This window comes from Pristiophorus japonicus, chromosome 4, assembly GCF_044704955.1.
Source record: "Pristiophorus japonicus isolate sPriJap1 chromosome 4, sPriJap1.hap1, whole genome shotgun sequence".
In the NCBI taxonomy this organism is placed as follows: domain Eukaryota; kingdom Metazoa; phylum Chordata; class Chondrichthyes; family Pristiophoridae; genus Pristiophorus; species Pristiophorus japonicus.
The window spans coordinates 242,734,348-242,747,923 of record NC_091980.1 but is presented as its reverse complement, the minus strand read 5'-3'; the positions used below and the strand labels follow the sequence as shown (position 1 = coordinate 242,747,923).

Here is a 13,576-nt window from a genome sequence, read left to right as displayed (position 1 = left end):
CATAAACGTTAGATAGCCAGAGGGCAAAGTTCAGATTAATGTATTATGTAGTGCATAAATAGTGGCTACTGATGGGGTTCTCCAGGGACAAAAACAGCACACCAAAAGATCTTCCTATACCAAAACAGCTCTTAGCTTAAATGATCAGGAGAGAAGGAGGAACGATTTCATTTAACTGCACGTTTCTCATCTGGTTCACCATATTGGTTATTTAGATCACGTTGCATCTTTGAAATTAAAATTAAAATTTGAACAAAACTAACTTAGTAATGAAGGCAAGAACCAATTTATTCGTGAAAACACGTCAACTATTTTACTGATGTCCTCTGGCCATTGAGATCTACTGCTGCAACCGGCAGCATAATCACCTAGAGAACTTAAATCAAATGGTATATTAAGCATTCTGTTGAAAAGCTGACCATAAAGCGGTCAAAAGACGACGCAAGACGGCAGAATTTGTAACTAGATGCGTCAAAAATAAAGTACCAATGACAATTGACAAGCCGTTTAAAACACATACTGACTGGTAAACGCAAGCACGTAGCTCCCACAGAAGTACATCAACATTTACATAATTTTAACTTCTGCAAGAGGTTTAAAATGAGATTTTTTAAAGAAACAAGCAACAAAAATCATTCTAACCAAACCTTGACTTATTTCCGTAAAATTGACAATTTAACAAAAATACATTCTTTGCATGCCCATCGTCTACTTTGAGACAAGCGCCATACAGGGGAAAAAATTAAGAAAATTGTTCATTGCAATGTATAAAGGTTACACTACACAATCTTAATTGTGAATTACAATGACCTGGTCTGCAAGTTTATTGGTTTGGCATCGCTCGCCCCTGGCTGTACGCAAGAGTACAAGATGTTGGTGGAAGAGCATGGAGGCGCCATCGCCCATTCTGATTCACCAAAGTGAAATGGCTTTTGCATACCGAAGCTACAAGAACTGCTGCCATTTTAATGCTCACCTTATGAAGTTTCCACATGGCCCCGAGAGCTTTCACGTCGTGACTGGCATGCTTGCCCTCCTCCAAGCACTGGTAGCAGACCGGCGCCTTGCAGTTGACACAGTACATGCTGAGGTTCTCCAGCTCATGCTCGGTGCAGGTGGAGATTTTGCGGGGGCTCAGCCGCCTGCAGATCCTGCCTTGGGCCGGCGGGACCAGGCGGTGTTTGACCAGCGGGCCCCGGGGAGGGTGGCACCTCAGGCGGCAAGCCTCGCAGTAGAAGACGTCGCATTGCTCGCACATGACGGTGGCTTCTTTGGGCGACTTCTCGCAGAGCTGGCACTTGAGAGCCACGGCCCTGCCCTGCTGATAGCGGTCGATGATGCCCTCCAGGACGCGGTTCTTGGGGAAGCCGCGCAGTCCTCGCTCGTCCAGGATCAGGCTGCGGTGGCACTGCGGGCAGGTGATGCACGAGTTGCGGGGAGGCACCGCCGGCGAGGGCGGGAAGACCCTCACGCCGTTCGGGGACCTCTGACACGGGGTGGTCGGGGCGCTAGCGAATCCGGCGTATGAACCGTAGCCGCTGTCGGCTTCACTGTACAGGCTCATCTTGTCCAGGTCCAGGTAGTCATAGTCGGAGCCCGAAGTGCGGCTTTGAGGGGATTCGGCTTCAGGCGTCTGCACCAGGATGTTGCGAGCGCAAGCCAGGCACAGGTTGTGGGAACAGGGTAAGATGATGGGCTCTCGGAAAAAAGCTCCGCACACCGGACATTTCAGCTCTTCCTCCATCTCCTCCATTGGCAGCAACTGCAAAATAAAAAGGCAACGACAAAGCGCGCCCGCCCTGAATTCAGTAAGAAATAGCTTACTGATATTTGAAGGCTAGTACCGCGCACAAGCAGCTGCTTCTCCCGCAGCCGCCGCACAATAATCCCCTCGCTCGCTGCCCCGCCCAACCCCGCGTCACCACCACTCCGATTGGTTCCAACCTGCTTGCTGAGCGCTCGGACGGCCAATCATTGCCGGACTGCAACCGCCTCGTGAAGTTTGGGACCATCGTGCGGTTGCATAAGCACTCCTGCGGATCCACGTAGCCAGAGATGGCAGGGTGCAAACATTTTAATGAGTGCGATGCGATTGTTGCTGGTTTGGAAACATCACTTTTCAGGTTGTGTACATCAACGGCTGATGACGATCAATAATCGACATGCTGTCATAAAATGTGTGAAAGTCAATGCAGAAAAGTGTGAATTGATGCATTTGGGTAGAGAGAATGAGGCGAGGACATTTAAACTAAATGGTACAATCCTAAAGGAGGTGCATGAACAGGTGCAAAAATCGTTGAAGGTGGCAGGGCAGGTTGAGAAAGCAGTTTAAAAGGCTTACGGAATGCCGGGCTTCATAAATAGAGGTATAGAGTACAAAAGTGTGGAAATTATAATGAGCCTGTATAAAACATTGGTTTGGCCCCAACTGGAGTATTATGTCCAATTCTGGGCACCATACTTTAGGAAGGATGTGAAGGCCTTAGAGAGGGTGCAGAAAAGATTTACAAGAATGATTCCAGGAATGAGGGACTTCAGTTATGTTGATAGACTGGAGAAGCTGGGGTTTTTCTCCTTGGAGTGGAGAAGATTGAGAGGAGATTTGATAGAGGTATTCAAAATCATGAGGGAGAGAGTAGGTAGAGAGAAACTGTTCCCATTGGCAGAAGGGTCGTTAAGGTGATTGCCAAAAGAACCAAAGGCGATGGAAGAAAAAAACTTCCTTACGCAGCGAGTGGTTAAGATCTGAAAAGCACAATCTGAAAAGGTGGTGGAGGCAAACTCAATTTTATCTTTCAAAAGGGAGTTGGATAAGTATCTGAAAGCAAAAGAATTGCAGGGCTACAGGGAAAGGGCAGGGAAATGGGACTAGCTGAGAGTTGGTGCGGGCTCGAGGAGCCGAATGGCCTTCTTCCATGCTGTAACCATTCTATGGGCTAGACTTTCCACTTCACATCGCCTATTTATGGTCCATATATGGCCCAACACGTATCTTTATTGCCCATTTTGAGCAAAAAGTGGAAACTAGGCCCAAAATATCGCCTGAAAAACAGCTGCCTAAGTTTCCACTTTGATCACCGAGAAGATTGCCGAAATTATAGCCCACACAAGGCCCATCCCAAGTTTCAGCATCTAGCATGCACTTCGCTGGGCCGTTGCAAGGCACAAAAGAGTGCTGAGAAATAGTTGCTTTTTCTGGGCCTAAGAGAAGGAAAATGGGCACTACTGACACCATTTTGACTTCAGTGGAAGGGTGGAAGATTAGATGTGATTTATTTAGAGAGTTAGTTATACTCAGAATATTGGGACAGGGAATATAAATAGGTATTATTACGTTATTTTTAGTAAATAGGTTTTATGTAATAGAATTTATTAATAGATTTTATATATGTTGAATTTATTAAATAGCTTTTACATAGTGAAGTTATTTACTGATATTGTTGGGGCCTATCAAACTGACTGGTATACAGCGTAGAGAGTACAGAGAGTGCAGAGTACAGTGATTAGATATTGTTGAGAGATTAAAATTAGATATCAGCATGCTACACACTGCTGCATTTGACAGGTGTCTGAAGCTCTTTACGCTCGTGGAGGGACTTCATAAGCTTCACAATGATCAGGGAGGCACAGACCGAGAGTACTTTCGGTTTCTCGAGAATAGCAGACTTCCCCAAGGTGCAGGGAGCAATAGACTGCACGCACATTGCTCTCAAAGCACCCTTAAAGAACGCAGAGGTCTTTCGTAACAGAAAGGGGTTCCACTCGCTAAATGTGGACATTCAGATGTTGATTTACAGGAAGGGTTAATCAAAAGTTTCAAATGTGTGGGGTGTCCTTGTTGTCTTGCCTGCACTGGCCTATCATCAGAATTGATGCTTATTTTATAAAGTTTAATGTTACTAAAGTGTTACTAAAGTACTTGTATATAAAAAGTGTAACACACTACTATAAATTCACACGAGACACATTCTGCAGACAAGGTCACTCTGTGACCTGAACCTTTATTCACAGGACCAAGAAGTGATGACCCTGCATGGGACCTCCCTTTATATACCTGGATGACCAGGTGAGGAGTGTCTCCCACAAGTTCACCCCCTGTAGTCAAGGTGTGCATTTTTTAGGTGTATACAGTATGCAGTGTTGTTATGAAGGTTGCAGTTACATGAAGGTTACATGCATGACATCACCTTCCCCCCAACATCTTATGGGGTCAAAGATTAAGTCTTTCAGGCGGCCGACGCTCTCTCGTGGAGCGCCGTAGTTGGGGCTTTGGTTGTTGAGTCTTGGCATGTGTCTCTGTCACCTGTGGTGATTCCGGCTTGTCCGGGCTGGCCACAGGGACTGTGCATGCTGCTGAATGTTCTTGTTGCTCGTTCACTGGCGGTGGTGTGGGCAACATCTCATGATCTTCCTCAGGTTCCTCAGTGTCAATGCTGAACCTTTTTTTTACTTGGTCCAGATGCTTGCGGCATATCTGTCCATTGTTAAGTCTGACCACTATGACCCTGTTCCCCTCTTTGCCAATTACAGCACCCTCGAGCCACTTGGGCCCCAAAGCGTGATTAAGAACAAATACAGGGTAATCGATTTCTATACATCTCCCCTTTGAGTTACGGTCATGGCACTCATTTTGGGATTGGCGCTTGCCCTCAACAATGTCTGACAGGACAGGCTGAATGAGGGACAGCCGAGTTTTAAATGTACGTTTCACGAGTAGTTCCGCGGGCGGGACTCCTGTGAGTGAATGCAGTCGGGACCGATAGGCCAGCAGGAGGCACGATAGACGGCATTGAAGGGAGGGTCCTTGAATCCGGAGCATGCCCTGTTTTATGATTTGGACCGCACGTTCCGCCTGGCCATTGAAAGCTGGCTTGAACGGTGCCGTCCTGACATGTTAGATGCCATTACCTGACATGAACTCCCGGAATTCATAGCTAGTGAAATACGGGCCATTGTTGCTAACCAGGATGCCCGGCAAGCTGTGGGTCGCAAATACCACATGCAGACTCTCCACAGTGATGGATGTCGTGCACGAATTCAATATGATGTACTCGATCCATTTCGCGTACGCATCAACAACAATGAGGAACATTTTTCCCATGAATGGGCCCGCATAGTCTACGTGAATACGTGACCATGGCCTGGTGGGCCAGGGCCACGGGCTGAGTGGGGCCTCCCTGGGGGCATTGCCCAGCTGGGCACACGTCGTGCACCTGCGAATGTTCCAGGTCTGAGTCAATTCCCGGCCACCATACATGTGACCGGGCAATGGCCTTCATTAGCACGATGCCTGGGTGCTCGCTGTGGAGTTCCCTGATGAATGCTTCCCTTCCCTTCTGGGGCATGACTACCCGGCTGCCCCATAGTAGGGAGTCGGCTTGGATGGAGAGCTCATCCATCCGTCTATGAAAGGGTCTGACCTCCTCGGGGCATGCTCCGTGTGCGGGCGCCCAACCCCCAGTCAGGACACATTTCTTAATCAAGGATAGGAGGGGATCTCTGTTGGTCCAGATTTTGATCTGACGGGCTGTGATGGGGGAGCCTGTGCTGTCAAAGGCTTCAATGGCCATGACCATCTCAGCGCTTTGCTCCGCTGCCCCCTCAGTGGTGGCCAGTGGAAGCCTGCTGAGCACGTCAGTGCAATTTTCGGTGCCTGGCCGGTGCCATATGCTGTAAGCATACGCAGCCAGCGTGAGAGCCCATCGCTGTATGCGAGCTGACGCACTGGCATTGACAGCTTTGCTGTCTGACAACAGGGATGTTAACAGCTTGTGGTCCATTTCTAACTCGAAACTTCTGCCAAAAGGTACTGGTGCATCTTTTTCACCCCCTAGACACATGCGAGTGCTTCCTTTTCAACCATCCCATATCCCCGTCCTGCTTGGGAGAGCAACCTTGAGGCATAAGCCACAGGTTGGAGTTGGCCCTCATCATACTCTGCTGCAACACGCACCCAATCCCATAGGATGATGCATCACATGTCAAAACCAATATCTTACAGGGGTTGTACAGAGTCAACAGCTTATTAGAACAAAGCGGGTTCCGCGCCCGATTGAAAGCCTGTTCCTGACAGTCCCCCCAAAACCAATCGCAACCCTTACGCAGGAGCATGTGTAGCGGCTCCAACAATGTGCTTAAGTTCAGCAGAAAGTTCCCGAAATAGTTCAAGAGTCCCAGAAATGAACGCAAGTCCGATGTGTTGCCGGGCCTGGGCGCACGACGAATTGCCTCCATTTTGGATTCGGTATCCCGGATCCTGTCTGCGGCAACCCTCCTGCCCAAAAACTCAACGTCTGGGGCCAAAAACACACACTTGGACTTCTTTAGTCGCAGGCCTACCCGGTCCAGCCGCGTAGCACCTCCTCCAGGTTGTGGAGGTGTTCCTCGGTGTCTCGACCCGTGATAAGGATGTCGTCCCGAAATATGATTGTTCCAGGGATGGATTTGAGCAGGCTTTCCATGTTCCTTTGAAAGATAGCGGCCGCTGATCGAATGCCAAACGGACACCTGTTGTGGACAAACAGCCCCTTGTGCATGGTGATGGTGGTCAGTAGCTTGGATTCTTCGGCCAGTTCCTGGGTTATGTAGGCTGAAGTGAGGTCCAACTTGGTGAACAGCTTGCCGCCTGCCAGCGTGGCAAAAAGATCCTCCGCTCTTGGAAGCGGGTATTGGTCTTGTAGTGACACTAGGTTGATAGTGGCCTTGTAATCGCCACAGATCCTGACCGAGCCATCCGTTTTTAGGACAGGGACGATGGGGCTTGCCCAGTTGCTGAATTCAACGGGCAAGATGATGCCCTCTCTTAGCAACCTGTCCAACTCACTCTCAATTTTCTCCCGCACCACAGACGGCACAGCTCTGGCTTTGTGGTGCACTGGTCTGGCGTCCGGGGTGATGGTATCACTACTTTGGTACCTTTGAAAGTCCAGACACCAGGTTGAAATAGTGACTCAAATTTCTGTAGGACCTGTGAGCATGAACTTCGTGCCACAGATGAAATGGCGTGCACATCCCCCCATTTCCAGTTCATCTCGGCTAGCCAGCTCCTCCCCAAAAGCGCGGGACCATTTCCCGGGACAATCCAGAGTGGCAGCCGGTTCTCTGATCCATTATGTGTGACCACCAACAGTGCACTGCCTAGCACTGGGCTGATCTCTTTGGTGTACATCCGTAGTTGCGTGTCAATGCATTCTAATTTGGGTCTGCTAGCTCTGAGTGGCCATAGTTTCTCGAATTGTTGGACACTCATAAGTGACTGGCTGGCCCCTGTGTACAGCTCCATGCGTACCGGGATGCTGTTTAATAGGACTTTCATCATCATAGGTGGTGTTTTGGTATATGAGCTGTGGATGTTTGCCACATGAACCCGCTGAACTTCAGCGTCCATTGCTTTGTCCCAAGTATCAACCTGCCTTGCAGATCCCTTTTCTGGTTCATCTGCCTCATAAATTAGCCTCGCTGTGGAATTCCTGCACATTCTGGCTAAATGTCCACTGAAGTTACAATTTCTACAGATAAATTGTTGAAACCTACAGGTTTTTGCAGCATGTCTGCCCCCGCACCTCCAGCATGAGCTGAGATTGTTGTGAACAAAAGGCTGTTACCAGGCATTCCTCTCTGATTGTCTCTTTGATTACGCTTGAGCACTCTGTTAATGGCTGTCAATGGCCCCATCCCGAGACACATTGTCCACCGTGATGGCGTAAATGTCCGTTCAATCTGTCATTGTCTCTGTTGAGGACCCACTCTCGAGTCTGTTGCTGCCTGGGTGGTGTCGAATTGCCCTTGCCTGCCTGCGGGATTCTGAGTTGCGTTTACAATGTTAACTCCCTGATCCATCACCACGTTGGAAGCAGAGCTGCATGCATATATTATCATGGTTTCCTCCTCCCCCACCATGAAGGCCTGAGCCATCAACGCCGCTGCGTCCAAGGTCAAGTCCTTGGTCTCAATTAGCTTTCTGAAAATCCCGGCATGATCAAGGCCCATAATAAAGAAATCCCTTAGCATCTCCCCCTGCAGGCATCTGTGAACTTACAGAGGCTGGCCAAGCGCCGAAGGTCCGCAACAAAGTCCGGTATGCTCTATCTTTCCCAACGTCGGTGTGTATAGAATCGGTGTCGGGCCATGTGTATACTGGTCATCGGTTTGAGGTGCTCACCGATCAGTTTGCTTAGCTCTTCAAAGGTTTTGTCTGCCGGCTTCTCGGGTGCGAGCAGGTCTTTCATCAGCGCGTACGTCTTAGGTCCACAGCTGGTCAGTAGATGCGCCCTTCGCTTGCCAGCCGTTGCATCTCCTAGCCAGTCCTTTGTGACAAAGCTCTGCTGGAGCCTCTCAACAAAATCGTCCCAGTCCTCACCAACACAGTACCGTTCCTCTGTGCTACCAGTGGCCATTCTCGTGAGTCGTTGATTCCAGTTTCTCGTCGCCAAATGTAATGTCCTTACACACTACTATAAATTCACATGAGGCACATTCTGCAGACAAGGTCACTCTGTGACCTGAACCTTTATTCACAGGACCAAGAAGTGATGACCCTCCGTGGGACCTCCCTTTATATACCTGGATGACCAGGTGAGGAGTGTCTCCCACAAGTTCACCCCCTGTGGTCAAGGTGTGCATTTCTTATGTGTATACAGTATGCAGTGTTATTATGAAGGTTACAGTTACATGAAGGTTACATACAAGACAAAAAGAATAATCAAATATGGATGAACAACTGTATAGTTAATAACTAAGAGAGAAGACACACGCAATTTATTGAATTAAGAACATTAACAAATATGAAAAAAAAATTGATAAACTATCCCTCCAACCCCCGCCACCCGCACCAACCCTCCCTTCCCTCAAATACACAAAATCTTAAAAATTAACAAATAACAACTAACAAAACAAGAACAACTGAACAAGTGAACAAGTGAGCAGTGAACAAACTTTGTGAAAAAACAACCGCCTCCCTACCTGTGGTGACGTTTCTCTCCAGGTCTAGTCCTGCCCCGTGTTCGTAACCCACCCGTCCGTTTTGGTCCACGCAGACCGACACCAAGACGTCGTGCAGAGTGGGACGGCAAGAATTCCTGCCATGGTGGAGGTGACGGAGCGGAAGCGGAAGCCCGAAGCTCCACTTCCGAGTCAGGAGGAACTGTGTCCTCCGTACTCGCTTGCGTGCTCGGGGTTTTGCTGCGAGCAGACACGACACCTTGGGGTGCAGCGCTGTGTCCAGCCAGCAACGCATGCCGTAGGGCATTGGTTGCGGCTGTCTGGTCTCCAACATCTCCCTTGCAGTCTGTGCTTGCTCGGAAGACCAGTTGGAGAAGTTCGTGCAGAACTCGCTCCAGGTTGCTGGAAACTGGCTCCAGTTCACGGAGAACCGGCTCCAGTTGGCAGAGAATCCTTCAAACCCCTGGATAAGGTCGCAACCAATCGTGACCGTCTCCCTGCACAGGGATATTAAGCTCTCAGTCTGACCCTCCATGGTAGGCAATTGCTCACCCCGCTGACCAGACTTCCGTGGGGTCAGTGTTTGCAAAATTACACAGCTTGGCAGCGCCACCTGCACACCGCTTGGTCCCGGTGCCTCTTTCATCTCAATTGAGATGGCCGCAGGTTGTCCCCCCACCCCCAAAAACAATCGTCCTCCTCCTGCTCCTCATCCTCCTCCTCCTCTTGCTCCGCCTCAAATTGTCTGATGAATTGCGTGATCACGTCCTCCTCCTCCATCTCTTCCTCCTGCGAGCTGTTGGAGGGGTCGATATTTGTGGATGTCTCCGCTACTTCAACTTGCTCAATGGACCCTTCACCTTAGAAAGATGAATGAAATTTCTAAACAACTCATAACAATACCTATCAATATATATATCAATATTTCAATATCAATATCAATATCAATATTTCAATAACCCAAAACATTGTAATACTTGTCAAACCCCATATGCACAAAGGTTCACCAGGGTTAACGTGGCCTCATTCATAGATCAAGACTACATCGAAATGATTGAAATATAATTGCATAACATTACATGCGTAACTACGATATTTTTAGTTTGTATTTAGTAATGTTTGACACATTGCACAGTTCCCATTATTCACGAGAGTGAAGGGTGGGCTCGGCCACGCCATGGGTCATGACCGAACGGCTTTCAGGCCCCACCAAGGCCACCGCAAGCTCCTCGTATTACATAAGAACATTTACCGTCATGGAGCCGCCACCCGTCCTCCTTTGCTCCGTGTCGTTGATAGTTACCTTCTTCTGTAAATTATAATTTAACATTGCACGGCACAAGCTAATGGACTTGACAATAAACATTTAAGACTGGCAGATTTAAATGTTCAATTATTACATAACATTTTAGTGCATATGAATTTTTAATACTATAAGATTCAACTTAGTGTTAGCGAGAATAAATGTATTTTTAATTTAATTATTTTATATTATAAATAAATGACATTGAGGATTCTAATTACAATTTATAAACATCAAGTAAATAATACATATGTATGATTTTAAATATGACTTTTAAATATGTTTTAAATATAGAATTTAAAATGCAACTTACTCTGGTAGCTGCACATGAATCATTTTTAATACTATAACATTCAACTTATTGTTAGGGTGAATAAATGTATTTATAATTTAATTTAATTACTTTACATTATAAATAAATGACATTGAGGATTTTATTTACTATTTATAAACATCAAGTAAATAATACATATAATAATTTATAAACATCAAGTAAATAATACATATGTGTAATTTTAAATATGACTTTTAAATATGTTTTAAATATAGAATATATAATGCAACTTACTCTGGCAGCTGCCAGCAGGCTGTTCTATCTCTTGCGGCGCTGGTCAGCAGTCCACACCTCATTAGATGCCAATGTCACGACATTGGCAATCTCCAGCAAAATGCACAGGGTGGAGGTTTCCCATGCCCACCCCGTGTCATGTCCTCCCACCTCGTTATGACAACATTAACAAGAGCCTCGTTGGCCTCTTCACTAAAAGCTTTGGCCCTTCTCCTTTCCATCTCCCTTTCTTTTTGCAGTTGCATTTGCATCGACATTGCTACAATGTATTTTAGGATACGAGATAATAGATGCTAGATATTAGATTCTAGATACTATATACTAGCTAATAGATCATTCAAATGTACTAGATTTGTCAAATATAATGGTTTATTCAAATTATTCTCACAGCAAACGACCAAGTCCTCTCTCCTTCTCTCTCTCCCGCTCTCTCTGACCCTCCCTGTGCTTCTGAGCATGTGCGATGACCCATGAACTCTCCAAACGCGGCAAAAAAAATCAACCCAAAAAAAATCCCATGCATGCGCACAATAGCGTTGCTAGGGAAGCTATTTTTTCTGTGACTTCCATTTGACTTCCGCTCTTTTTGGGCGATCGTGAGATCACCGAAAAATCAGATCACCCATTTGACATTGCCGGGGTAAGACCGAGTGGAAAATCGCAAAAGAAAAATGGGCCTTGTGCCAGCGATCAGCACAGGCTATACGTCCCATATCACTGGAACATGGCCCATTCTTTTGGGCCTTAGCCACCAAGTGGATTCTATGGTATATAAATGCAAGTTGTTATTGAAATCAAAATCTAAATGTACAAGAAATTTAGTTTGCAAATTTAAAACCACAAGTGAGTTTGTGGGGTACTTTGGTATTAATTGAGGTTTGTCAGCAAGGAAAGAGACTTTTGACAATTAATCTTATTTAGGCAAAATGTTGTTATTGATTACAAAGAATTAAATAAATCTTTGTGGAAATAGATGCTGTATATGAATAATGTGCACCACAAATGTACTTTACAAAAATGTTTATCCATATATTAACCAGGATTGATCATCCATGAAACTGTCAGCTTTTCAACTCAAGCATCCACTTACCTGCTTTACAAAAGAAAAATAGTTTTTCACTGGGGTTGGAAGTTGTCAATATGAGCCAACCAGATCACTGAGAAGAAACAACTGGAGGTTGTCACAATTAATCAGATCAGTTGGAAGGAGTATTGAAGGCTAAGAAAATATTTTTCTCCATTGTAGCTTGTACACAAACTTGAGGTAGAAATGTTTTAAGATGAGCTGATGGTTTCTGAGATTCACTGTTTTATTTAGTGTTTGTATCTAAAGAAATTATATAAAACAAGGAAGCTGCTAAAACACTGATTTAAAAAATACGTTTAATTTTCATCAAAGGAACTTTCTGGGGAATGCTCAGTGGTTGCCTTATATGAAACTTAATTTTCATCAAGACTAATTTTGATCAAGTCACAGCCACTTTTTTGAGATATGAGAAATGTCCTTTGGCATGACTATATTAATTGACTTTGAGTATTCCTGTCACTGCACTGGGACAATTGACAGGGTTTGAAAATAAGAGTGATGAACTTTACTCAATTTAAACAGTTTACACTGAGATTCCCATGTCTGGGATTTTGTTACAGTGCAAAGCTATATTTTATGATGCAGATTGTTTGTTTAAATTGCAGATTGTTTGTTTAAATTGTGTGTGAGATGCAGGGCTTGGTTATGTTTTGTAATTTAGCTATTTTCAGTTTCTTATGCACACGTGATTGAGGTCCCCTTGTAAGGAGTAACCCAGATTAAACCCACACCAGTATAGTAGCCAACATCCATGAGGAAATATGAAGAGCGACATTAAGAATCAGTTCACATATTGGCTACCCCCAGACTTGCGGCAGTCAGGTAGGTCAGAGCACAAAAGCTGAGAGCACAAAATTTAGCTCCCTATGCCTATTCCTGGAAAGCACATTATTGTGCATTTACTTTTCTAATGTTTGTTGTGTGTAATATTTTAATTTTAATTTCCAGCAGCCCAGTGCTAATAGCCCAGATTGCTACCTCTATACTGTAGACGAGAGCTCTTACAAAAAGGGGAGTTTAAGCCTACAGTACACAGAAGTGCCAAACCTTGGCAAATCTTGTTGATAGGTTCAAAAGAGTAATATAGGCTAAAGGTTACTTAGCAATAATAGTGGACGAATACTTAACACATTTGTTTGTCATTCATCTGTCCATCATTTTAATGGATGATGTAAACACTGATTAAAGTCCTTTTATTTTTACATTTAAAATATCTAAAATGTTTCCAGGAATTTCTTTGAAAGCCAGGATTTCAGTAGGCTCCAACATTCACAAATTGAAATGTCAAACTCAAAACTTTCTGGGAACCATAGAAGAAGAAAGAAAGACCTGCATTTATATAGCATCTTTCTATAACTATTGGCCAGGACACAGGGGATAACTCCCCTGCTCGTCTTCAAAATAGTACCATGGGATCTTTTACGTCCACTTGAGAGAGCAGGCAGGGCCTCGGTTTAACATCTCATCCGAAAGACAGCACCTCGACAGTGCAGCATTCCCTTAGTAATGCACTGGAGTGTCAGCCTAGAATGTTTTGTGCTCAAGTCCTTGGAGTGGGACTTAAACCCACAACCTTCTGACTCAGAGGCAAGAGTGCTATCCACTGAGCCACAGTAGACAATCATGCACCCTGACCCCCAAGAATACATGTCAAACATCTGTGTTTCACCCTGAAGTT

The 13,576-nt window shown here is 45.6% G+C and overlaps 1 protein-coding gene across 1 annotated transcript in view; it reads right to left on the bottom strand.

Moving 5' to 3' along the window:
* Positions 1–1,855, bottom strand: part of trim9 (tripartite motif containing 9) — a 180,442-nt gene extending 178,587 nt beyond the window's left edge. The window contains exon 1 of the mRNA XM_070877493.1: positions 977–1,855. Within this exon, the coding sequence (XP_070733594.1) occupies positions 977–1,753 (777 nt within the window). The 5' untranslated portion in view covers positions 1,754–1,855. The remainder of the gene's footprint in view (positions 1–976) is intronic.
* Positions 1,856–13,576: the final 11,721 nt, after the last annotated feature.